This window comes from Akebia trifoliata, chromosome 4 (genome assembly GCF_017979445.1).
Source record: "Akebia trifoliata isolate Shusen 1 chromosome 4, ASM1797944v1, whole genome shotgun sequence".
Lineage (NCBI taxonomy): Eukaryota > Viridiplantae > Streptophyta > Magnoliopsida > Ranunculales > Lardizabalaceae > Akebia > Akebia trifoliata.
The window spans coordinates 940173-966473 of NC_141378.1; the positions used below are offsets into that span (position 1 = coordinate 940173).

General features: G+C 32.5%; 3 protein-coding genes and 1 pseudogene across 3 annotated transcripts; 2 read left to right on the plus strand and 2 right to left on the minus strand.

Moving 5' to 3' along the window:
• Positions 1-5584: 5584 nt before the first annotated feature.
• LOC147402740 (pentatricopeptide repeat-containing protein At1g08070, chloroplastic pseudogene) lies at positions 5585-7081 on the minus strand (annotated as a pseudogene).
• A 5492-nt stretch (positions 7082-12573) lies between these two features.
• On the plus strand, positions 12574-13346 carry LOC147402741 (FCS-Like Zinc finger 6-like). Its single transcript, XM_086437528.1, has 2 exons — positions 12574-12878; positions 13160-13346. Exons 1-2 carry the CDS (start codon positions 12574-12576, stop codon positions 13344-13346), a joined length of 492 nt encoding a protein of 163 aa, XP_086293654.1.
• A 2796-nt stretch (positions 13347-16142) lies between these two features.
• On the minus strand, positions 16143-18687 carry LOC147402742 (chlorophyll a-b binding protein CP24 10A, chloroplastic-like). Its single transcript, XM_086438070.1, has 2 exons — positions 18339-18687; positions 16143-16818 (listed from the first exon to the last, which is right to left on the minus strand). The coding sequence occupies exons 1-2, from the start codon at positions 18575-18577 to the stop codon at positions 16269-16271; spliced, it is 789 nt and encodes a 262-aa protein (XP_086294196.1). The 5' UTR covers positions 18578-18687; the 3' UTR covers positions 16143-16268.
• Positions 18688-23849: 5162 nt separating this feature from the next.
• LOC147402743 (non-specific lipid transfer protein GPI-anchored 31-like) lies at positions 23850-26190 on the plus strand. The gene is made up of 3 exons (XM_086438072.1): positions 23850-24442; positions 24602-24628; positions 25659-26190. The coding sequence occupies exons 1-3, from the start codon at positions 24049-24051 to the stop codon at positions 25823-25825; spliced, it is 588 nt and encodes a 195-aa protein (XP_086294198.1). The 5' UTR covers positions 23850-24048; the 3' UTR covers positions 25826-26190.
• Positions 26191-26301: the final 111 nt, after the last annotated feature.

A 26301-nucleotide genomic window follows, 5' to 3' on the forward strand; every position in this document is an offset into this window, starting at 1 on the left:
ATAGTCACTTTAAAAATCTTCGAATTCGTTATCATTCACGTTTTGATAATTAAAATGAACAATGAGCTGGAATCATAAATTTGTAAAAAGTTGATCACTTTTTCCAAAGCTTCGTTCCATTTGTGCACAATGGACTGATGAATAATACATTTTGATCAACATCTCTAAATTATTCATCATGAGATCTCCCCCCAATTCGATGTATGGAGTAGACAATTCATTGCTTCTAGTCACATTTTGAGTCTCTTCACCCATCACTTCTCAGTGTTTTAACATGAAAAAATTTGAGTCGTGATGATTACGTACGCGGCTGACGTGGCAAAGGCACAAAATCATAGATCTTTTTCATTGGGATACACAGGAAAAAGATGTGCTGTTCTGTGCCCTTGTCACATCAGCCTTGTACCCAATGGTGTGCATTGGTCATCATTCAAAAATTTATGCTACCTCTCTATCAATTTGAGAACCAAAATGAGTTAAAACTAGTATTTTAAATTTCAGTAACTTCCACTCATACGTTTTGGCTCCGATTTATAATTTATTTTCTTTGATAAGCAAATGGGTCAGTAGTTAGTAATTAGAAAGCAGGGGTCAACCTATTAAGCGACTTAGCGAGTTGGGTTGAATCGAAGAGGCATTAGCATAATAATCAAATGGTTATATGCATCGAATTAATTAAAAGCAAGTTCAAGAAGCAAAAGAATAATAAATAAATAAATAAATAGAAGAAGGTTTATATATACCGTCTTTGTTTTAAGCAACTTGCATCACAAGTTTGATGGATCCTTCTATCCTTGTTAAGAAACTAATTTGGAAAATCCATCCAGATTAGAGAAGATCCGAATTTGGCACCAGATCACACAATTTAATTCATTAGTTTGGATTGTAGGTCTTTTTGTGTTGATGGTAGGGAACACGGTGACTGGATTGATAGTTATGTTTTATTTTATATTTTTTTTATTCACGGGGTATCAAACTTACATCCAACTAGTGAGATCAGGTGAGTCAGGACAAGCCAGTGCCTAGACCAAGGCATATGGGTCCCTACCCTGGGCATATGCAATTCCCACACATCAGAGACACACACACTCTAGGTAAGTGAGGTGGCCTAGAGGAGCCACTACTCATACTGGGTATCGAACACATTTAAATAGTTATGTTCTTTTGATCGAGTTGATATTAAATACTTGGTCCCATCCCTCAGCATGTTTGTCATGTGTAACTGAAGCAATATGTGTTAAGAGTCGTGATAATATGACTCGCCAAATGGCATATACGTCTCGGGATACACGATTCCCCATGGATACACTTTTTTAATGAGGAGGTGCAATCGTGTATCCCAAGGTGTTCAAATCTACGGTACCCAAACTTGTCACATCATGGAGTTATTTGAGTATGCCATCTGACAAGTCATATCATCATGATTCTATGTATTATTATCCTAAAATTTGTTGACTCACCTTATAGCTTGATCAAGTCGACACTAAACACCACTCGTTCAAATTTTCAGATGACTTGAAGAACAAATTCAAACAAAGAAAAGCAGTTATTTAATTTACTTGTTTTTTTTCCCTTCAAAAATAGAAATGAATATGATTTTTAAATTATAAAGTGTTAGAAAGATATATTTACTTGACTATCTAAGTAGACTAGTTAATCTTCGAGTTGACTCAACTTGTTATGCCCATTTTAAGAAAGTTGTTGGGGGATCTTACTCACTCAATATGTCCATTATTAATGTGATTTAGGATATTAATAAATTATAATTAATTATAAATATGGATGATAGGGGTAATTTTGTAAGCAGATGGGGCACCCACTGATTGGTGGTGGAATTTGAATTAAAAGAACAATCAAATAGAAAGCTTTTTAAGTCTCTAGACTCTTGGAAAGAATCCCAAAAGGACTACCTAACAACACCACCTAATAATATCAAAGTATAAGTTCCTTTTTTGACTTCAAAATTTTGAAATTTTCATTCAGAATAATTTGACAACCTAACTCCCCAACTATTACAAATTTGATTCCCTTGAAACCATTCCCCACCACACCCCACAAATTACACCTTCTCTATTTAACTAAGAAGACTAAACCCGGCCCTCGTGCAGTTTGTTCCTTTCCTTTCTCTTTAATAACAATATTATAGATTCAATTATTATTATTATCTTGGGTTGGTTAATTGAAGAAGGAAAGTGAAAGAATAGATCTTCTAAACTAGCATCCATGGAGCTTTGATGATTCTACTAAAAAGGTATAATAAAACACAGATCACATCCTTGTAATCTTTCTTTTTTTTCTTAAATAAAAAATAAAAAAATAAAGATAGTCCGAAAAAGGTGGTGAGCTTTCGGTTATTTAAATTTCAAGTGGATTTGGCTATAGATTTTATTATTAACTTACTTGACAACTCCGCTCAGAAGCTTTGATTACTGAAAATAAAATTAGAATTATTTTTGAGACAATACCCATCATCTTAAATAAATATTTTTAAATTTTTTATTTTCTAATATTATTTATATAACTTTATACTACTCATAATTAATTTATGAGTCATTGAGTTTGACTAATGAGTCAAATAGTTTTCAGGTTTTAAAATTATGGTTTCAAGAATTCTTACTTTTGAGGAACACTACTTGCAAGCAACCCCCACCTCAGTTGGAAGGTGAAACAAATAGTCTAAATAAAGAATGAAATTAATTTGGTTAACACCGACGCTCTTGATGAGGAAATTAGGCCAAGAATCTCATCAAACCGACCAACACAGGGCTCTAAGTTCACCACCACCATTAAAGATCATATTTTTTTAAGGGAGAATGACTTTGACGGACCCTTTATTAATAATATGTACCACATAGTCTTCTAGTAAAAAAATCTGGACCTTTTAAGTGTCATTTAATAAAATATTAATCTATTAAAGATCTTTTGAATATTTTTATAAGAAAAATACCTGAGTTACCCTTTTAACAATTTTACAAAGTGTTTGATATAAAAAAAATATAAGGAGTCAAATAAAAAACTTACCAATTTATTTAGTTATTAATATTTCTATCAAAAGTATAAAAAAATATATATTTTATTTAGTAAAAGTTAAATTCAATATTATTCTATTTGACTCATTTGTTTCTATTTACTAATTTTTGAGTTGAATCAATTTGATGAATATTCATGTACAGTTTTAAAATTATGTTTTAATTATTTAAAATTATTTATAGATTTTAATAAAACTAATATATATAGAACAAATCAGTTTGATGATAACCATACTCATCTCCATCATCATTATTGGTGTAATCATCATCATCTATGTGATTTAAAGATTACTAGTTTTAGTAAGAGAAATAAGTTTTTTTTTTTTTTAATTGATCAATAAGAGATGACCCTAGTTAAGGGGCATGTCATTAATGATTATACATAGGATTATACGAGTAGCTTAAACAAACACATTTCTTTAAACTTCAAAAATCATTGACTGGGTAATTATGGTATTTTTGCTTCAAAAATTCTTTTTAGACTAATATTTGATAAATTAAGTACTAAAGAGTCCATATTTTTTTAGAAGAGACTTTTTGGTACATATTTTAAAAAAATAGGTCTTCGCTATCATTGTCCCTTTTTTCAATCAAGTAGTTTCTTTAGCACCTTGTTTAAGGAGGCACATTCATTGTTATTTCTCATATTTTAAGCTTAATTGTACAGCTTATTTAAATAATAAGTGAATTTTTTTAAAAGATTAATGGGTAGGTAGAATTACATCACTTCTTTTGATACATAGAAAGGCCGATGAAAAATAAAGTTTTTTAGGAAATTATAGAAAATAATATTATACTTAATATACATATTTTTATAAAAATCTCGTCAACAAATTCGAACTACTTCAATTGCAAACCAACTTTTCCATTGAATCTTATGGCATTTTGAAAAATCCAACAAGAGAAGAAGATAACACATGTAAATAGTATTGTATTTAATATACATATTTTTATAAAACTATCATCAAGAAATATCTAACTACTTTAATTGCAACCATGATTTGAAAAAAAAATACTCAAATCATTTCCATGTTAATACACATTTGACAATGATATTGCTTCAATAGAATTTCAATTGTGATGGCTTTTCATAGCAAAAGGTCACCCAAAATCTCAAGCCAGAACAAAAATAAATAAAAATTGATATAATAAATGATAATTCCATGATACAAAATGCAAATTGTACAATAAATAAGGCACTGAACCTACTTTAAACAAGTTGAAAATCTATATGAGCTACATGCATCACAATGTTGAGTGACACCGTGAAATTGAAAAGCTAAGTATAATGTTAGTTATAGTTCCACTTCATGACCCAGGTGTCTGCAAAATGCTTTAATTGTTTCCTATCATACCATTTGTGTACGGTAGAATAATCCCGCCAAAGAACTCACATCGTGCTTTTAATGCTGAAAGATAAAATCACAGTCCTGGATGACAACTGAAGCAGTTTAAAAACCTTAATTCACAATCAAGACCTAATAATACAACTATACAATCACAAACATATCTCACAAATTATTATTACAAGTATAGATGGGTTTCTAATAAATACACGACAAGACGAACTATATCACAGAGCCATTTTTAAGCCTAAATTCACCCGACCGTAGCATGGAACATGTAAGAAATTAACTGCTACTGTAGTGTAATGAGTCCAAAGGTGAGGGAAATCAAAAGCAATGTCTGGCAGAGCAATTTTGCTAATCCCAGACGCATCAAATCAGAGATTAGTGCACATACGGTCATACCACAAAATAAATGCCAAAACAACTCATGATTGGTCAATCATTGATACTCATGCATATTACAATAATACATCAGGCACCCCTTCAAACAATTTGTGCCATATAACAATATAATGTTTGAAAGATAACTAATCAAAAGGTTCAATCAATCACACTATCTGAAGAAAATTGCAAAAGAGCTTTTAGATTCATCTTTGTTTTTGAAAAGTACAATTTACATTCTGCTAAAGAATAATAACTAATTGAAACAAATCATAAATATAACAGGCAGATGCTGTCGTGTTCTAGTCTTTGAAATGCATTTTAAAAAAAATAATAGAGAACATAAACAACAAAGAGCTTCCGTTGAACAATGATAAAAAAAGAGTTCAATTCAAACCATGATTCCACTTGTGGACTACTGTTTGTTTCAGTTAAGCTTAAACCTGGTATCTTCCTTCAAGATGCAGGGTCATTTGTCTGCTTCGCTAGTTAAGCATGAGCTAGTTCATTGATCTTTGGGTTTCGATTACCAAAGAATAGAGACTTTACAAATCAAGCCCGAGGATTGGCACTCCATTGCTGTCATCATTCAACTCCCCTTGGAAGCATAAGCCTTCACATTTGAGAGGAGCATGGAAAGGGCAGCTAGATTGAGCACAGCATCTTAGGCTCTAAAGGCATCATTTTTTAGAGGTGAAGAACAACCAAAACAACCCTAAAAGAATCATCCAATGCAGCCAAAAAAGATTGATGACGTTAGCCATATCACTTGCGGAGCCACTTACTATATTCCATCTATGTTTCTGATCTCGGGCTATTGTTTGTTTAGATCAAACTTAAACCTGGTATCTTCCTTAACCCTCTTTCCTCCATTTTCCTTCTTATTTTCTCCACATCATCCCACCTCCCCTTGGAAGCATATATGTTTGAGAGGAGAATGTAATCTCCAGAATCACCACATTGCAGCTTGAACAGACTCTCAACAGCAGTCTCAGCCAACTCGACATTTGAATGCAATCTACAACCACTGAGAAGGGCCCTCCAAACAATTGGATTTGGTTGGATCTCCATCGAACAGATGATTTTGTGAGCTTCAACAAGTCGGCCTGCCCGACCAAGAAGGTCTATTATGCAACCATAATGCTCAATTTTAGGAGTGATGCTGTAGTTGTGCCTCATGCACTCAAAGTATTGGAGGCCTTGGTCAACCAATCCTGCATGGCTACAAGCACATAAAACACCCACAAAGGTGATCCCATCTGGTGTTGGGCCTTCATCTAACATTAACAAGAAGAGATCAAGAGCCTCTCTAGCATGCCCATGAACAGCAAGCCCTCCAATCATGGATGTCCAGGTCATGACATCCCTTTTTAAGATCTTATTAAAGACTTCTCGTGCTTCATTGATGCATCCACATTTTGAATACATGTCAAGCAAGGCAGTCCCCAGTGTTGCATTGAACGTAAAACTCCTCTCTTCCACATATAAACAAAGCTTGTTCCCGATGTCCAGTGCTCCAAGATGAGCGCAAGCACCCAACGTGCTAACCAATGTTGGCTCATCTGGGTCCAAACCGTTTTCTTCCAATTCATGAAACAAGTCCAACGCTTCTCTGAAACATCCATTGGACACATAACCTCCAATAAGTGCATTCCATACGCCAATATCTCTATTTTTCATCTCGTTGAAGACATGCCTCGCTGACTCCATCTGCTCGCATTTTGCATACATGTCTATGAGAGCGGTTCCAACATTAACATTTGATCCAAATTTAAACTGATTCTCATTAACATAAGCATGAGCCCATCTTCCCAACTCAAGCTCCCTCTTCTGTGCACATGCCGTGATCATGCTAATCATGGTGACATCATCGGGTCTGATACCCTCTGACCGCATCCAAGAAAACACTCTCAAACCATCATCTGGCAGTCCATTTTGCACATAACCTGAGATCACAGCATTCCAAGTCACAACATTTCGGTCACCCATTTCTTCAAACAATTTCTGAGCAGAACCCAAGTCAGCACATGAAGAATAGAGGTGAATTGCAGTGTTTGCAACAAACAAATGGGACACAAACCCACTCTTTAGGACAACAGAGTGGACAGATTTCCCGGTCTGAAGCGCGTGCAATCGAGCGCACGCCTTCAATACAAAAGCAAAGGTAAAGCTTTCGGGTTCGAGACACTCTCGACACATTTGAATGAAAACAAGGAGAGCATGGTGTGGGGCATGGCTAATGGAGAAGCCTCTGATGATGGTGTTCCAAGTGAATTGGCTTGGGTATTGGGAGTGGGTGAATATTAGCATGGGAAGGGCCATGTTGTTGTTGATTTTATGGAATTTGATGGCTGAGATCTCTACAAGTTTTCCAATCAAGAATTGATTGTGGTGGAGACCTGAAGTTGTGATGTGGGCATGGATTTGGTTGAATTGTTGGAGAGTGGTGCATTGGTTCAATAGGAGAAGTAATTGTTGGGGATTTGAAATGTAAAACTGAAGTCTTGTTGAAGTTTTGAGATGAGAAGATTTCGCAAGAGCTTTCGAAGGTATGGTTTTCATGTAAGTTGTATTTGGAAAACGCATGGGGTTCAAACTTCAAAGGGATAGTTTAAGCGGGAAAGCAATTTAAATAAAATACGGTTGTCTAAGTTCTGTACTTTCCAAACAGACCCTTGAAGTAGATGAAGAATTCTTATTTGACATACCCCCAAAATGGGTAACTTTGACATACCCCCGTATGTTTTCAAACTGATGACATGAGAATGACCTAAATACCCTCGTCTTCACTTTTATAGCCAACAACCCTTGATTTTTCTTTCGACTATTGGGTAAACTTTTTTACTCTCATTAGCGACATTGAGATTTATCTAGAGAAAATTCCCAAAACGTCGTCAACTTTTGATGAAACTTTCCTTTCGGAGCACCATTCATTTTAATTCCAGAAACATACCTAATGAGATCACATTTTTTTAAAGTGATAATCTTGTGAATAAAAAACAGCGAACGAGACTGTTGGTATTTTTCAAAAAGTGACAATCTCACTAAAAAGAATTGCAATCTTGCTAGGCATGTTTTCGGACTTAAAATGAATAATGCACCATAATGAAAATTTTCCCATATTCAGCTTATGAAATGGTAATTTACCCTTTTTATCTACACCAACCCTCCAATCTCTCGAAAAGATGGGATTTTTGGAGAAGTAGGAGACAATAATATTTTAGGGGAAAAATAAAGTGATTTTTAGATGGATTTAAAATGAGGTTGAAAACAATAGACTAAAGATGAGATTGCCTAGATTGAAAATAATTTACACTAGAGGTCGTAGATGACTGGTTAAGAGAACAAAAAGCAAAAGTGTTTGACTATATGTTGAAGATGAGGGCAATTAAGGTCATTTTCATTGTCTATTAAAGAAGACCAAGGTCAAGATCACATCATGAGTTTGAAAACATAGGGCATCTAAGATATGCATCAAGATTAACGTGGAGATGTATGTCTATAAAACCATTTAAAAAAAGATTTAATTAATACAAATCAGTGCTTCCAAATTGAACTATGAGACCAATTTGACAAATTTTTGGGGACAATCCCATTGTTGTTAGTGAAGATCACACAGGCCCTCAATACTGTATACTAGATGCAGAGTGCTTCTCTCTTTATATGTTATTAGTAAATTGTGTAATTTGGAATGGAAAGTTAGGATATTAATTAAGAGGATATACATATACAGAATTTTGTCCTGTCCTTATGATGGTAAGAAAGACCAGCCCAAACCAAAAAAATTGATGCCCCCTTATAATTTCTTAGGTACCCATATTATTATTATTTTAGGGAAAATAGTCTCCTATAAATCAAAATTCCAATGGGTACCACCGCCTCTAAATTACTATCCATGTCTCTAATTCACTGTTCATGTAATTCAAAAAATAATAAAATTATTATTGACAACCCAACTTTATTTATTACTTCCCAATTTAAATATATAAAAATAATAATTAACTATTATTTTTATTTATTTCTATAGAAAATAATACTTCAAATATATATATATATATATATATATATATAGGGTAGCGTTCAATGGCAAACTTTTTAGCAAAACATGAGTTAGAAGTTTTGGAATGGTCTGATTTTTTATGAGGATGATCTCTACGGTGAGGAGATCATCCTCACCAAAAATCAACACATTCAAAAACTTCTAACCCATGTTTACAAGTTGAAAAATCGTGGACCGTCCATTTTTTGTAACTGTTTTTGATGGGGTTAGAAGTTTTGGAATGGGCTGATTTTTGGTGATGATGATCTCCTCACCGTAGAGATCATCCTCACCAAATATCAGCCCATTCCAAAACTTCTAACTCAAGTTTTGAAAAATGTTTTGCCAAAAAGTTTGCCATTGAACATGACCCATATATATATTATATATGGGTCGGGTTCTGCAACACACATTGCGACACACATATAAACAACGTGTTTTGTCTTATATGGGCAAAAATGTTTGGAATAGGCTGATTTTTTGTGAGGATGATCTCTGTGATGAGGGGATCATCCTGACAAAAAATCATCCCATTCCAAAACTTGTAACCCCATCAAAATTGATTTACAAAAATTGGACGGTCTATAATTTTTCAACAAAATTGGACGTCTAGAAATTTCATAATGAGCTGATTTTTTGTGAGGATATCCTCCCACAGAGATCATCCTCACAAAAAATCAGCCCATTCCAAATATTTTTGCCCATATAGACAAAACACACGTTGTCTATGTGTGTTGAAATGGTTGTCGTTTGAACCTGACCCATATATATATATATATATATATATATATATATATATATATATATGGGTCAGGTTCAAAGGACAACCATTTCTACACACATATAGACAACGTGTTTTGTCTTATATGGGCAAAAATGTTTTGGAATGGGCTGATTTTTTGTGAGGATGATCTCTGTGATGAGGAGATTATCCTTGCCAAAAATCAGCTCATTATGAAACTTCTAGACCGTCCAATTTTTGTTGAAAAATTATAGACCGTCCAATTTTTTGTAAATCAATTTTGATGGGGTTACAAGTTTTGGAATGAGATGATTTTTTGCCAGGATGATCCCCTCATCACAGAGATCATCCTCACAAAAAATCAGTCCATTCCAAACATTTTTGCCCATATAAGACAAAACACGTTGTCTTATGTGTGTAGAAATGGTTGTCCTTTGAACCTGACCCTATATATATATATATATATATAATATATATGGGTCAGGTTCAAGGGCCATATGAGAAACATATAAGAAAACTTTCGTTTTTCAAAATAAGGGTTAGAGGTTTGGATTGAGCTGATTTTTTGCAAGAATGGTCATTATGATGAGAAGATCATCTCACAAAAAATCAGCTCAATCAGAAACTTCTAAATCCATCAAAAGTGATTTACAATTAGTGATAAAATTGGTAAAAAATCGACGATCAACATTCTAAATCACTTTTAATGGGGTTAGAAGTTTCAGATTGGCTGATTTTGTTTTTGAATGATCTCCCATCATAGAGATCATCCTCACACAAAAATCAGCTCAATCCAAAAATTCTAACCCATATTTTAAAATTATATTAACCGTCGAAAGTTTTCTTATATGTTTTCTCATATGGCCCTTGAACCTGACCCTATCTAATATATATATATATATATTCATGATGGAACTTATTTTATTACAAATGTTAGTTGAATTTGGTCAAACAATTGATTTGATCTAATTTTTAAAATATTTAATAAAAAAAATTTAAATATTGAATAATAATAACACTAGAAAATAAGTAAGGGACAAAAATTATATTTTAAACATATTTTATTAAAAAATAGAAGTTAAGAATGACATTTATGTCCCAAAAAAAAAAAGTGAGTACATAAATGGTATTTATATGTGATGAATGATGAAATAGAGACCATCTCTAAATTTTTGCTTCATCTCCAAATCTAAATACATGAATAGTGAAATAGAGGGTTTCTAGAAATATAAAGACTAGTTGAAGTTAGCTTTGGGTGTCTCTAACATATGATCACTAGAAATCTTCAAACAGGCTAGTGTCTACAATTTTACAGTTCAACATTGTCCATCCAATCGATGCCTTATCTATTGGATGGTACATGAAAATAAAAGAATATTATTTTATCAAAGAATAGCTTAACAATGTACCAAAGAACCATTTGAATATCATACCAAGGTGAAAAATTGTTTTCTTTTCCACCTAAGAAGCAAACCAATAAAATACCAGATATGAGACTCCTCAGTTCATGTTTTTTTATATTTTTATGGGTAAGTTGGAGTTGAACCCGCAACCTCAAAGTTATTTTGCAATGGGTCAAACCAACTGACCTATCGGTCTAAGCCCCATTTTAATGTCATATTTGTTTTTTTACTTAGACCATTGACGTTACAACTAACAAGTAATGAACTTCACATGCTAGAATTAAATTAAAATAAGGTTCAACAAAGTCCATATCCATAGATTATGAATATTCCTAAACCGCAAAAATCTAAGATGTATTATTTTGCAATATCAATTGTCGCATTGATTTCCTTCCTAAAGGTTTCATTGTGGTGCAAAACACTTCAAAAAAATAAAAAACGATGGAGTTTGTGCCTCATCTTGGTTTAACTTATCTTTTGAAAGGGCCAAATCATTCACATTTAAAACAAGGGATTTGAGTTAACGTCCTAACCTACTCATGATTAATATATGCAAAATAATACATCAACAACTACTAAGGCTAAATTAGTACATCATGGTTCAATTCCTCTGCCCACGACAAACCCTTGAGAGTGTTCGTACGACGATACCATTGGATCAAATAGTATAATAAATTTCAAAAAGGGAAAGGTCTTGAGTTCAAACCATCCCGTTGACTACTCAAAGGGATTTATACTTACTTACTTGATACGTGTGGCTTGTGAATTATTGTATGCATAAGGGGATTTGGGTGTGATATAGTGTTCTAAGAGGCCTGCCCAGTTGCCTCACCCCAACTAGGTAGGCCTAGAGATTAAGAATCGTCATAAAAAATAAAATAAAATAAAAAAATAAATTAAAATAAAATAAGAAAATCACAAGGTTAGAAGTAATTTTGGGGATCAGTGTGTTAGTTAAGACTCGATGGTTTTTTGCTCACAGACTCCAGAGGGCTTGCCATGTCAAGCATACAAGAGTAGTTTTGTAATGAACAAGGGTATTTGGTAAATTAGGGATATATTCAATACATGTGCGTACATGTGATTCATTGATCCTAGATTTCTGTGAGTTTCTGTTAAGACTTTAAGATAGAGAGTATACAGCTTATTTCGTCTACGAATTATTAATGTACAACAGACATATATATGGTAATTTTTTTTTTATTTCTGTTTTGTGTACAACGAACCTGCCCCATTTTTATTTGTACGGCGCCCTGGAATTTTGGAAATTTAACGCTTTACAGAAAAATAATAATGCTAACGTCCTCTCCAACAAAAAAAAAAAAAAAAAAAACATTGAATTAATATCGTTTTCTGACCGTTGAAATCTATCATTGCGATTACCAAAGTTAATATATGGTTCAGATTTGATGTTGATGTTATATAGTAGAGGGTTACGATATAGAAACATTTCTAAAAGAACTTTTTTTTTTTTTTTTTGCTGATGTGGAGTCATTAATATAAGATAGTAAAGGCAGTCTAGATTCATTCCTCTAATTTATGGGGCAGTCTAGATCGTTCATCTTACTTCAACTCCTGTTTCTCTATTTTCTATTTTGGAGAAAGAGATAGCAAAGTAAGAAAAGAAGAGATGTTGTTGGGAAAGCGTCGGCAATCCTCGATGATGAGAACCACAAGTATGAGGGAATTTAGTTTAGATCTAAATGTTGAAGCTCCATTAGAGTCATCTGATCCCCAAAACCATATCAAGAATCGACGACAGGAAATTGTGGGCCCAGATGGTGATGTTGGTGTTGCTGATGCATTGGATCACCAGTTCAAGGCCACCGTCTTAGGAAGAAATGCAGGCGATTGTGTACAAGTTGCTCCCTTTTTGTGGGCGTGTGCCCTCTGTAAGCGTAGTTTGGGACCTGATCGGGATATTTACATTTATAGGTACACTTCTGTGTTTGATTTGAGCGATTTTAAACGTAATTATAATTGGTTTAGTTTTGTTTTTCCACAATTTTTGGCCGAATAAATCTTTGATACCTAACAGTTTTATATATATACCTTCTATTAGAAAGTACTCTTTAGATTACATAATGGTAAAATTTTAGAGAGGATTAGATTAATTTTCTATCATTTATTTGATGTGAATGATTTTTTTTATTAATGCATGTTGATATTTTGTTCTAACTATCCTTTTTTTTTTTTTTGGAAATAAAATAAAATAGGGGTGATACAGCGTTTTGCAGTCTAGAATGCAGGGAAGTAAGGATGAATGAAGATGGAGAGAGTTCATTGCCATTAAAGAAAGAAGCTTCATCCAATGTCACTATCACTGCAGCTACTGCAGGATCTGAAGCTTCAAGCAATATTGGAAAAAACCCTAAACCCACCCTAAAAGTTGCTACACCATAAAATCAATAATAGAGATATTGGGGGTGGGGGAGGGGTTATCTTTATATGCAACAAACCTATAGCTAGCTAGTTTTGAGACTGCAATTTCATTTGGTTCCAATATGTATAATTAACTCATCTGTGTACTTATTCTCCCTTTGCTTTCATAATGTTAGTTGGAAGAATTTTACATGCATCACTCTTATTAATTAGTATTATTATTATTTTAGAATGTATATTATTATAATTATTATCCAAATTTAGAAGTTTTCTACTTCCTATTTTGTGAGTGAGATGGATCTCAAATGGATTCGAATACTTTTCTATTGACATCTTTGTTTTATGGGGGAATTAAAATGGGTTGCTTTCTCATGATCATATCTAGAGGACGAAACAATAAAATGGTTGTCCTTTGGGTAGTCTTAAGACTGGTGTGATGTAAGACACAAATAAATGAATGATGATGACTTATTTTCAGCTTCAAAAACCTTTTGGAAAATACAATTCATTCATGATTTTTGAAATTTTAGTACACAACCGTGAAAAAGTCCATATTTGATAGGCCAAGACCGTCAAAATTTTCATTGTAGATTTAAAAAAAAAAAAATGAGTAGAAACCATCAAATTAATGGAGGATGGGAGAAAGGAGTCGTTGAATTTGATGAACATAAAAAATTCAACGACTCTGGGCCGTCGAAATTTGATTTTTAAAATTCATGGGCCTTGGCCCGTCAAATTTTCTTGTAGAATTTTTCAATTTTCACGTAGTAGTAATACTTGTGGATTCCAAATCTTTTCTAGCTTCAATATTCCTGCATTGAAGTTTGATGATTGAATCCGATCAATCATCTTCAATTTTGTTAACCCTATGATTGTGATTATACTTCAATTATCAAGTCAATGAGGGAGAGTAATGAGATTTATTAGAGTAATCTTGTGCATTGATTCGTATTGTTATTTACATTTATGTTGTTTATACCACATTTTATAAGAGCATGTGGTTCTTTTTAGATTTTATGAAAATTTCTCTCAATATACTAGATATGTGTCAATGAGATTATGGTGTCTTTCATGACGTTTGAATCCCAATTTCAGAAGATCTCAATATTCAATTTATGTGACAAACCAAAGGATTCCCCATCGGGAAGGTCTAGGGATTTCTTATTCCTAATCCTAGAATGATTTTCTCAAGATAAAAGTGCATGTCCTAGCCATCTCACTTGGTAAAATCTATAGGATATGATACCATATATCTGGGTTCAATTCCAACGAACATTAAATTTGAAACACCTCTAAATGCTACCCTCATGGATTTATTTCTAAATTATCAAAGTGTGTGGAGAGGCGACAAGAAGGGATTACTCCTCGTTTAAAAATAATAATTTAAAACTTTTGTGTATTGGGGGGTGGGGTAAGGAGTAGAGTCCCATCCTAAAAGGTGTGGGGGATTCTAGGTTTGTTTATTTATTTTTAATTTCTTATTAAGTTCCTATCATAATTAAAAATAATGATATATTTATTTAATTTATTCATATGAATTTCATTCATATAAAAATTAGAGTTGTGATAATCTAACGATCTTTTTTCAACACCCCTTTAGGCCCCCATCACAGATCCACAGATCCTTTGCTTAAGGAGACACAAGAAAAAGATTTAGGCTTTTGTAACTATCAACTTAAGGAGTGTATGACGGGCATTTGAAAAAAGAGCATCAAACTATCATTAGTCTAAAAACTATACTAAGCACTTAGAGATGGACTTGTCATCTCATAGAAAATTCATTACTGTAGAAGGTAATTTGTTATTTTTATTAACATAAAAAAAGTTTCATTAAATCCTTCTAAAAATATATGATAGCACAGTCAATGGGGACAATAATCTTATGATACTCATTTATTCTCTTGTTAGTATTAAAGACAAAAGAATTTTTTTTTTTTTGATTAATTATAAATAACCATTATGAGAAAAGATTAAAAAAATAAAAATAAATAACGACTATCAATCAATCATGAAAGTTTTATCAAAGGACATCGGGCTTTTTATACAGAGAAAATGCAAATTCACAAGACGTGTTGGCCTCTTCGGATTTCGTATAAGATTTGATGTGAGGAAGTCACATCAAACTTATACTCTTAAAGGTGAGTTTAGAGTAATAATTATGATTTTTTTAAGAAGATTCTATTCTGGTCAAAGAGGAGCAATTACATGACCTGTGTGTTTTTGTTTCATTAAGGAACAAGGAATCAAATTGCCTCGTCAGTTTACAGGGTGGGCCGCAAACCCATCGAGTGTCAGTTTGAGTTAGAAGGGAGACTGTCAGAGGGAATTCGTTGTTAAACTAAGAGTTTGACATCTTTCACTCTGACAGTACCATGTGGCAAACTCACTTAGGCCCACAAACCACACTCAATTGGGCTTAAACTCTAACAGTTTGATATCTTTCACTCTGAAAGTACCATTGGCAGACTCAATTAGGCCCACAAACAGAACTCAATTGGGCCCAATATGCCCAACATTCGTAGGTTGATCAAAACTATCCCTGTTAAGCTTTGTGCGATTACTCTAACGGGAATATGTGAAATCCCGTATAAATTTTCCTAGAGTCGTGCTACAGTGATCTCAAGATTGTAACTCATATCACACATCTTGACGTGCGACATGAGGTACAATCTTGAGATCAGTTCAGCATTATTCATTTTCTTATGAGTAAAAAATATCTCCAATTGAAGTACTTATACCTCGTCATTGATAAATATTCGATCTGCTTTTAAAACATTAATAATAATAGTAACTTAAAGAAAGATTATCACCCAATCATTAAACATAAGTATCTATATACCAAGGGAAGAAATCATTTGAATTATGAAGGGAAATTGGAGCTAAAACAGATAGCTTTTGAAAATGTGCTTGGTTGTCCCCAGTTTAATTACTTAATAAAAATGTTTACAAGCCAAGAGCTCCAAGGGGAGTCTTCCCTTGGCCAGCCTCAAAGTAGAAAATGAGCATGGCTACCATGGCAAGCCTAGCATGCTTGATCTCAGCTAGCTTTAGTCTCTCCAGCTTCTCCTCATCTGGGATGTACACACCATTGTTGATCGTGCCCGCGAACGACAATGGGTCGAAGAATTTACCACCCGGGTAACCTTGTTCACCAGTCGCATTAGCAAAATTCTCTGCAGTTTTGGACCATGGTGTGGCCCATTCCACTGATTGAGACTCCGGGTTGAAGAAGTCCACCCATCTCTTGCTCTCAACCCAACCCATGAGGATAAGTTGGGTGCCCAATAGAGTTCCGAAGGAGAATGGTGCAATTGCACCTGGATCAGCACCGGCCTGAAACCATGGGATACCACTCCAAGCCTGACCCACGAAGATTCCAACCACAGCTGTCATTGCCCATCGACCATGGATCAGCTCAGCCTCTCTGTACCATTTGAGGAAGGCTGGGTCCTTACCTAGTCCCAATGGGTCGAACCCGTAGTCACCTGGGAGCCTGCATTGCCATTCAAATAATCAAAAGAAAACCTGAATTAAAAAACAGCAAATTATCTGCTTTGCCCCATCTCTAACATGATCAGTGAGACCTTAAAGGCTTAAACATGTGTTAATAATGGTCCAGGTTTGGTCAGGACTGACTTCTCCTCAAGCCCAGCCCTTGACATTCCTAACCACATACATGACAGGTATGCTTTCAGCTAAAGTGCTTCTATGAAATCACTTTCATAAGAATTGCTATTTCTAGATTAACAATTGTTTGATGACTGAATCTAGAAAGTACTTTTTGGGGTCTAAAAATTCTTCAAGAAGCTAAGGGATTTTAATGAAATTAACTAAAATGTAGCTCCTAATGTTGAGGATATGTGAAAAGTGAAGATTTGATGAGAGAGAGAACCTTAAAACCTGTGGGAGAATTTTTTTTCATTAACCCAAAAAAATGAGGATATTTTCTTCCCAAAGTCTTGTAATTTGTATTCATGTGGTGACTACAAAAGCCTAAGGCCAAAAGTAGATCAGGACAACTTCAATTTTTTTTTTCTTTTTTTCACCTTTAACTTTTTTTTCAAGACTTCAAAAATCAACTTCCTCCAATTATGATATTTGACTCTTAAAAATGTTTTTTATGGGTAGTGTATAGGGAAAATTGTGGCATGGATCAAAATCATACAAATGTCCACATTGCAATGTATGACAAGGAGTATCCCATCCCATCTAGGTAAAGATCGGGGATATTTTCCGTGCTTAGTAGGCTCCCCATAGAACCTATCTCGACGGGATCCCTAGTGAGAGCTAGTCTCACATATATAAATTTTTTTTTTAAACTTATGCATCATAGGTTCTTTGTCAAGTACCATATCATTAACCAACCAACTACTCCAAAAAGATCAATCTGTTGCAGAGGGAGAGAACTATGAATATAAGAGGGTTAGAGCATCTCCAACCGCGTCTCAAATTTTTGTGCCAATTCCAAATTTTGGAATTGTCTCCCATAAATGCTCATCAATGCAAGTGTCATATATGGACTTTCAAAAATGGAATGTTATATTTGCATTGCTTTTAAAATATCTCAAAATTTGTTAAGTGTTTTATGTGCCAGTAATTCTTTTTATCAAATTACCATGTAAAGCATGTAAATTACAAATTTTATTTATTTATTTATTTATTTATTTTTAAGATGAAGCATTAGAGAAGCATGTGTCAAATATGACTTCTTTTTCACTTAATTGTTAAAAAAAAAGGAATTGAAAGATGCAAATATAGGATTGCCATTGGAAATGCTCTTAATCGGCCGAGAATGGAGGAAAATGTACTTTCAACACTCCCCTCCACCCATGACCTATACGAATCTAGGGTTCTGATACCAAGTTAATCAACCAACTACTCGAAAGACCAATTTGTTGCAAAAGGGAGGGGGAGAAGTATGAATATAAGAGTGGAGGTTGAGTAATTTAAAAGCCACATTGCAAATGACTGACTGACTGACTACACATAAGAAATGAGGTTGTTAAGTCTTACGAGCCATCAAGCCACTCAGGGTCGATGAGGTTTCCTCCTCCTCTAACACCTGGAATCCAAGATTTCTTTGCAGCGGCCGCAACGACGACAAGCCTACGAGGAGAGCTGACCACACCACCCACTCTGCCTCCTCTAATGCTTGAAGAAACCAAACTCTGAATCTGACTCCTCTTCTCTCCCGACAAGAAGGGAGATCCGAAGCCTTTGAGCACTGCAGCCGATGTTGCAGCCATTGCCATCTCTCTCTCTCTCTCCCTTTACTCCCTAATAACCTATTTTTAATAAACTATACACACACCACACTTGTTCTTTCAAGAGTCAAGACCAGTTCTTTATTCTTTATGTGAGAATTTGAGAATGAGAGAGATACAGATAAGAAGAGTAGAAGAGAGGCCACTCAGGAGCCAGCCATGTGGGCCCATCCGAAATCTCCATACCAAATCTTTACATCTCTCGTGGATAGATTTCCAACCAATGAGAGACTGAATTCCATCCGCATCTTTGCCTTTCCTCCATCCACGTGGACAATGTCTTTGCCTCTACTGTGATTATGAGTTTCAAACTAACTTATTGGTTGGGGTCATCAGTCATGGGAGTTGAGTTGAGTTGAGTTGAGTTGGGTTAAAGTGTTACTCTCTTTCAGGTCCACTGGGCCATGATTACTGTGCAATAATCAGCTTAATTGACAAGGGTTTTATCTATTCTTCTTCATGGGCTTTATTAACTGGCTTGAGACTTAATTCAAGCCCATCATGGAAAGATAAATGACCTAAACAGCCTCAATCATCATTAGATTGGTTCTACTTTCTCGATCCCGTGTCAATTTTTGTTTTTTTTTTTCCTCGTTGGGCACCAAAAGTATTATGTAACTAGGTGTTTCTCAAAATTAATGGAATCCGTTTGGATGCATTTAAAACATTTTTACTTTTAAAATTTGAAAAGTAAAAAAATAAAATAAAATGTTTGATTTAATTTTAAAAAGTAAAAAAATTTAAATTATTTATTTTGGAGAGAAAGTAAAAAAGTAATTTTGAGAGAAAAATAATTTTTAGAAAGTAAAAAAATATTTTATCTTTTACTCTTTAAAAATAAATTCAAACGAACATTTTAACTTGCAAAGTAAAAAAAGTTACTTTTTTTTATTTATTTATCCAAACGGGGAATTCAAAAGAACTATGTAACTGGGCTGGTCCATTTGTTTTTCAAAATGTATAGAACACATTGGGATGCATTTAAAACTTTTTGACCTTTTACGGTGGAAAAGTTCAAAAATAAAATAAAAACTGTTTGGGTTAACTTTAAAAAGTTAAAAAATCTAAAAAGGTTAAATCCAAAATAGAGTCATAATAAATTATTAAAGAAGAAGGTCCATGAAGGTATGGTTAAGTTCAAAAAATTTCAACCTAGAAGTTTGGGTTAGACTAAGTCTTGATCTAACTTGACCCATTATTGTATATATTTATATTTATATTGACTCAAAATATGACACAAGATCTTAACCACATAAACAAAAAATCCTACAATTAAAAATTATCCTCCAGATAAGTATCATCGGGATATATATTGTTGAGATATATATTAAATCTCAATTGTTGGAATTTATGTTTATACAGTGAATATCTTATGTCATTTCTTGAGTCAACGAAAACTAACCCATACTTATAACATATATTTAGATGATACTTTCGTATAAAAAATTAATTATAGCTAAAAGATGTTCTACTAATAAAGATTGTTGTTTGTTAAGGATCGATTTGTAACCATTGATGTAGAACTAAATCTATTTTAGAATTTGTCAAATCAAAAGCAATTGTGATGATAGTTTTTTTTTTTTTTTTTTTTTTAGTATTTTTACCAAATAATATAAGATAAACTTATTATTTAAATTGTAAACAACATTAGCTTTTTATTGTATCAACCATAGTTTAAAATCTCGTTTCAATCCAAAGTTTCATATCTCACTTATTGTAGCTCATGAACTAGCACAAAAATGGTTTAAAATGTTGTAATAAGGGAATGATAGATTCATCTCACGCGCCCTGATTTAAGATTTAAATTTTCTCAAATCTCGATGGTGGAGCGAAAAAATAAATCTAAACTAAGATCTTCAAAGCTTAAATACGATATAGATTTTCTTCCAAATAATTTCAACAGAGTTTTCTCTAAAATTTGGACTTAAGAAAATTTTCACCTATATAGACATTTTTGTATAATCAAAATCTATATATCAATTGCATTCCAACCACTATATCATAACAAATATATATCATTAAAAAATATATAACTATAATCACAATTCAAAAGTGTACATACATCAATTACATATATCATATTGATCGATAGTTGTCCACATCATAAATAATAAACTCTTTCTTTCAAAACATATATATATAAGAAGACACAACATACACGATGTTAATATATATAAGGAAGTCCAAAAGTACACAAAAGTTAGTTCTACTAAAATCAAATCTTAGCTTACATATAACAGAAATAATGCTCATCATCCTGATCCTGCGATTCTTATATATAATGTTCTCCATTGAGAATAGACATCTCGATAATTGGGACATCTGTAATGTTTTGTTGGTATGGTGAGTAACAAGAAAGTTATTTAAGAGTAAACTTACATTTTAAATTAATAGTCATAATATAAATGGATAAACAAGCTAATCTATTACAAATGATACATGTTTTTATATAAGTAATAAAAAACGAATAACACTTGAAATAGACTAATTTTTAATAAAATAGTAACAAAATATTTTTTATCTCATAATAAAACAAAAGAAACATAAACATATCATAAAAATATCAATTTTAATAGTGTATTTGATAAAAATGATGAGGTACACGACCGATATAAAAATATTAATTTGTACATTGATGTTCCAGTACTTAACCAGTGTAGAACTTACTGTTAGTTATTGATTTTATGGTCGGTTTGACAATTTACCATAATTGGTTGATCATATTTTTTGACTCAGGTTAGCCGTTGATCCTTAACGGAGATCAACCATTTGATTATTATGTACTGTAAATGATCATTTAACAAGTTAATTTCATCGTACCTCTATGGTATACATGCATCCTCAATCAATCTAATCATCTACAAACTTTCTTTATAATATAATATATTGTTTCAAATAAAGATAAGATAAAATTTTTCAGAATAGTAAGTACAATGATATTCTCAAATCTTATCCCATACTATCGGAGATAATATGAAATCCCTATTATTCTAAATTAATTAATTACTTCTGAAAAGATCTACATATTAAACTTATAGGCATTCATTATCCCTTTAATGGATAACAAAAATAATAATTATATTTTTTAAAATTCATTTTAAAAAAATTTGTAAGTGTGACGACATTCCCAGATATTCTAAAATTATAAATATGTAGTAGTATATCGAAAGTAGTAAACATGCAAATATACCGTCCTACGGTTATTATCCTAATTACATCCAATGCTTTATTACACAATACTCAAATATACTCTAAATCTGAAAACCCTCAACACAAACACATTCAGTCGAGAATCCCATTATCGATTCTGAACAATTGAGACGATCATTCTCGATTACAAATTTAAACTTAAACATTTCATTTTTTTATAAATTATCATCCACTAAAAATACACTTTCAAAATTAGGCGTTTTAACTATTTTTAAAATGAATATTTTACTAAAATTACCATGAAAATCAATTTATTTCAAATTAATTGTTTGGTTATACTCATCCAAATCCATTTATTTTTATTTCACAATATTAAAATATGTAAGAAAAGATATAAAATGAATTATTTTACAATTCAATGTATGAATTTTGAATTTAAATCATAATAAATTTGAAACTAACTATCAAAATTGAAATAAAAAAAATTTCATTGAAAACTAAACTACGAATTTTCTATCTTCATAATTGGATTTTACATGTCCATACGACATTAAAATGATTTTTTTAACTAATCTTCTCAGTGATTTAATAAAATATTCTGGTAATTAATTATGTCTCGATATCGCAGATATTTTTTTCTTCAGTGTCGTATCTTAATTATATTTGAAACACATTTAAATTTAGATCAAAGATAAAGTACAGGAACCCATTATCAAAATCTACTCATCTCTGTTTATGTTTTTCTTTTAGCGGGTACGAATGAATATCAACTTATATTATAATATATAAAAAAAAATATATAAAATTAATATTTTCGTAACTTATCATATTAAATTCATATTTAAGCATGTTGGCAGTCTAAACTATGTTTTTCGATACTTTGAACTTAATGGTAACGTCCATTTGACGAAAAAAGATTCTTATAAAATTTTGAGTTTTATCTACTTTGACTAAATGTTCTAATTCTTCAATTATAATCATGATAAGATTATCCAAATTGTACATTGTCAAATTCTCTTTATAGCAAATCCTTATTTTAAATCGACAATAAAATGATTTATTTTTAATATTTTTAAAAATTAAATAAAAAAACAGATTAATATAATTAACTTAATTCTTTGATGTATGTAATAAAATTTCATGACGTTATAATTTATGTCTTCGTGAGGGGTTCGTCACCTAATTCTCATAGACATCTTTATTGTATAACACACCTGATGTTTTATTATTGCATTCTGAATTAATAAATAAATTATTAATTGATATACGTGTTCTTAGGTAAGCTATTTAGCAATTAATAGCTTATTTCCTGAATGAAAATTTTGAACTGAATTTCTAGACCAAAATGCTGATGGTCTTAGACTGGATGGACTTGTAGAATCACACCCTATTGAAGGTAAAGAAAAGTGATCAATACTTTATCTATTCCATTTGATCTTCTTTTTATATGTCAATGGTTAAATAAGACACCAATTTCAAATTTGATAAAGTAATCTTTCATGTTTCATGAATATTTGAGACACCCATTTTGTTTTTGAAATTAATGATCCTCCCTTTACATTGGTCTTCACTCATCGACTAATGAAAAATGACTAAAAAATCTTTGATTTTCTTTTCAAAATTACTTATCTTTTATGAAATGATGTTATGATGACAATAGTGATAAGATGATGATCACGACAACGACGACATTGATGAAATGATGTTATGATGAATGGTGATGGCGGTAGCACTATTGTCATTTTCTTCGTTAGATCATTTAGAAGACCAAAGTAACGAGTGGCATATCATCACTTTCCAAAACAAGAAGGAGGGATCTCAAGTATTATATAAATATAGAGGAGCATGATCTAATTTTAAAAAAACACAAGAGTTCCTCTATAATTTTGAAGGGGGCTGGTGGTCGCGGTCAAAATCGATCTCTCCGCCTTTCTGTTTTTTTGAGAGAGCAAATCCAATCCAATCTATAATGGCGTAAGAGACGCAAATCCGGGATTCTCATTATCCACAAAGCCATTTACGATACGATACGATACGTGTGCTAACGTGGTGACATTTAGAAGCGCACATATAACCCACTCCTCTAAAATTTCGGGGAAGTCAACCAGTTTCACTTTAACGCAAATTCCTTTATTTTTATTTTTATATATATTTATAATTTATATTCAACCCCATCACAACCTCTTCTCTCCCTCTAAGACTTGCAATTCGATTCATTTTTTTTTTTTTTTTAAATCGACCTCTCCTTCTTGATTTCTATATCTTCTCTAATCTCTAATAATATCAATCTTTAAAAGCTAAAGTTAAAGATGATGAAGCTTTCGATTGTTCTCTTCTGTCTTATTGCATTTTGTGCCTCAGTTGCTGAGGTTAACTGCAAATATTACATTGAAGAATATGATTCAATCCTTAGAAATGCATTTAGTTCATCACAATCACCATCACCATCATCAAATGTGGACTGCTCCACAGTCATATTTGACATGATTGATTGTTTGAGCTTTGTTAGCAATGGAAGTAATGTTACAAAGCCAGAAGGTGAGTGTTGCAGTGGGTTGAAGACTGTGTTGAAGACAGATGCCGAGTGTCTGTGTGAGGTCTTTAAGAGTAGTGCTGATTTGGGTATTGTGTTGGATGTAAAAAAGGTTTTGTCTCTTCCTTCTGCATGTGGTGTCTCTGATTCTTCCACCCCTGACTGTGGACGTGAGTCATTCCCCTCCTCTAAATATTATTATCTGGGTTCTTCTATATATTTGTTTGTCTTCTTTTAGTTATTAAAAGATAGTGATGTATTGGATTTAGTTTTGTTGCTTTTGATTGCTAATGGGCTTTTCTTTTTTTCTTTTTCTTTCTTTTTTGCAGTCAATGGTGCTCCTGGCTCTGCCCCTGGTATGTTTTGGTTCTATTTTGATTGATCATCCTTTGTTTTATTTGTATTTGTATTTAATAATTTCTTTTATTAGGTTTTAGTTGGTTTAATCTCAAGCTTTTAATAATTAAATGATGATAATAATAAGCTACTTAAAGGTAGGTAAATGGGTCCGACCCCTGTTGGATCTATGGATTTAAAACTCATTTTAACGTCTCTCGTACAACGATGAGACAAATGAACCATGATTTTAAATCTCGTCTGATACGTTTGACTGGTCTATCCGTCTTGTTGGAGGACAATACCAAGATGTATGGGACGAGTCGTCTCAGTCTTAGATGAGATTTAAAACCATGGTTGGATCTAATGGGTTAAATTGCATTCCACATTAGACACATCCTTAAATTTGGGTCAGTGAGGGTTAGGTAATGTTGGGTCAAGGAATATCAAACCATATTTTACCTCCATGAATTCAAATCAGTTAAATTTGATTTTCAGATCACTTGACTTCAGACCAAGTCCAATTCATTTGATGTCCTATTCAAACGTAAAATACAAAATACAGCCAATTATAGATCTAAATGATGTTCTGTGGGTGAACTTCTTTTTCTACTTCAGTTCTAATAACCAAAGAGTGATTTTATAGGATGATTTGTTTTGAAGAGGTTGACATGAATGGGACATTCTGTTCCATCCGATTGGTTTGAGAACATAAATATTTTTGCAATTGGGGGAGTACTCTCGTCTTTTTTTTTTGAAAAGAGATCTTAGTAATGTTTTGAGTATATTCTGCGTTCAATTTATCTTTTATTTTGATTTACCCTGATTTTTGAAGTCCATTTAGATTTGGTTCTATTGGCCTATGCCAATTTAAAAAAAAAAAAAAAAAAAAATTCACTTTACAAAAATAAAAATTAGGATATTGCTTTGGTTGTTTCCAATTAGTTTATTTCAGTGCTTTAAGAGAAGTTTCATTTCAAGTAATCTTAAAATTCTAAAATATAATGAAAAAAATTATATATATCTAATCATACTTGTCATGCATTGCAGCTCCTGATTCGCCTATTCCAATACCACCAATCCCAGTTATTCCAGCTACTGCACCGGAGGGTTTATCTCCTGCTCCAGCTCCATCTCACTCTAGTGCATCAACAATTGCGATTTCATTTGTTCCTATGCTTGTTAGTCTAGTTGTTGCTTCATTCTCTTACTTCTGATCATAGGGTTTTATTTATTTATTATTATAGGTCACATTATGTCTATTAGATTAGTTTTTTTGTTTTTTACATTTCCATTGAGTTCTATACTCTTAGTTTACAGAGGCCCCAATAAGATGACATTCTTCGTGTCTTCTATTTTTAGACATAATAATTTGGTTTTGAATTGTGGATGATTAAATTTATTAATTAATTTTTTACTATGAATTGGTAGCCTCTTAATTTTGTTAACCTCATCTCATGTAAGAGTTGTTTTGATGGATCTATTGAAATTTCTAACTTTGAATTTGAGTACCAAAATGAATCAATTGATGCATTGGAATGGATTACATGATCCATATATGGTCTCTAATTATGTCAGATCTATAAAGTATGATTAATTTTATTGTTGTTTAATAATAAAAAATTCCTTTAATTTGATCAGATTATCCGTTTAGCATCAATTCTATTGATAAGGTAATTCACATGGGTTGGAA

Excerpts from the sequence above, each read along its gene's own strand:
- LOC147402741 (XM_086437528.1), top strand. The coding sequence starts at position 12,574 with ATGTTGTTGGGAAAGCGTCGGCAATCCTCGATGATGAGAACCACAAGT. Across the intron at positions 12,879-13,159 it reads CGGGATATTTACATTTATAG|GGGTGATACAGCGTTTTGCA; the intron begins GTACACTTCTGT and ends AAAATAAAATAG.
- LOC147402742 (XM_086438070.1), bottom strand. The coding sequence starts at position 18,577 with ATGGCAATGGCTGCAACATCGGCTGCAGTGCTCAAAGGCTTCGGATCT. Across the intron at positions 16,819-18,338 it reads CCTGAGTGGCTTGATGGCTC|GCTCCCAGGTGACTACGGGT; the intron begins GTAAGACTTAAC and ends ATGGCAATGCAG.
- LOC147402743 (XM_086438072.1), top strand. The coding sequence starts at position 24,049 with ATGATGAAGCTTTCGATTGTTCTCTTCTGTCTTATTGCATTTTGTGCC. Across the intron at positions 24,443-24,601 it reads TTCCACCCCTGACTGTGGAC|TCAATGGTGCTCCTGGCTCT; the intron begins GTGAGTCATTCC and ends TCTTTTTTGCAG. Across the intron at positions 24,629-25,658 it reads TGCTCCTGGCTCTGCCCCTG|CTCCTGATTCGCCTATTCCA; the intron begins GTATGTTTTGGT and ends CATGCATTGCAG.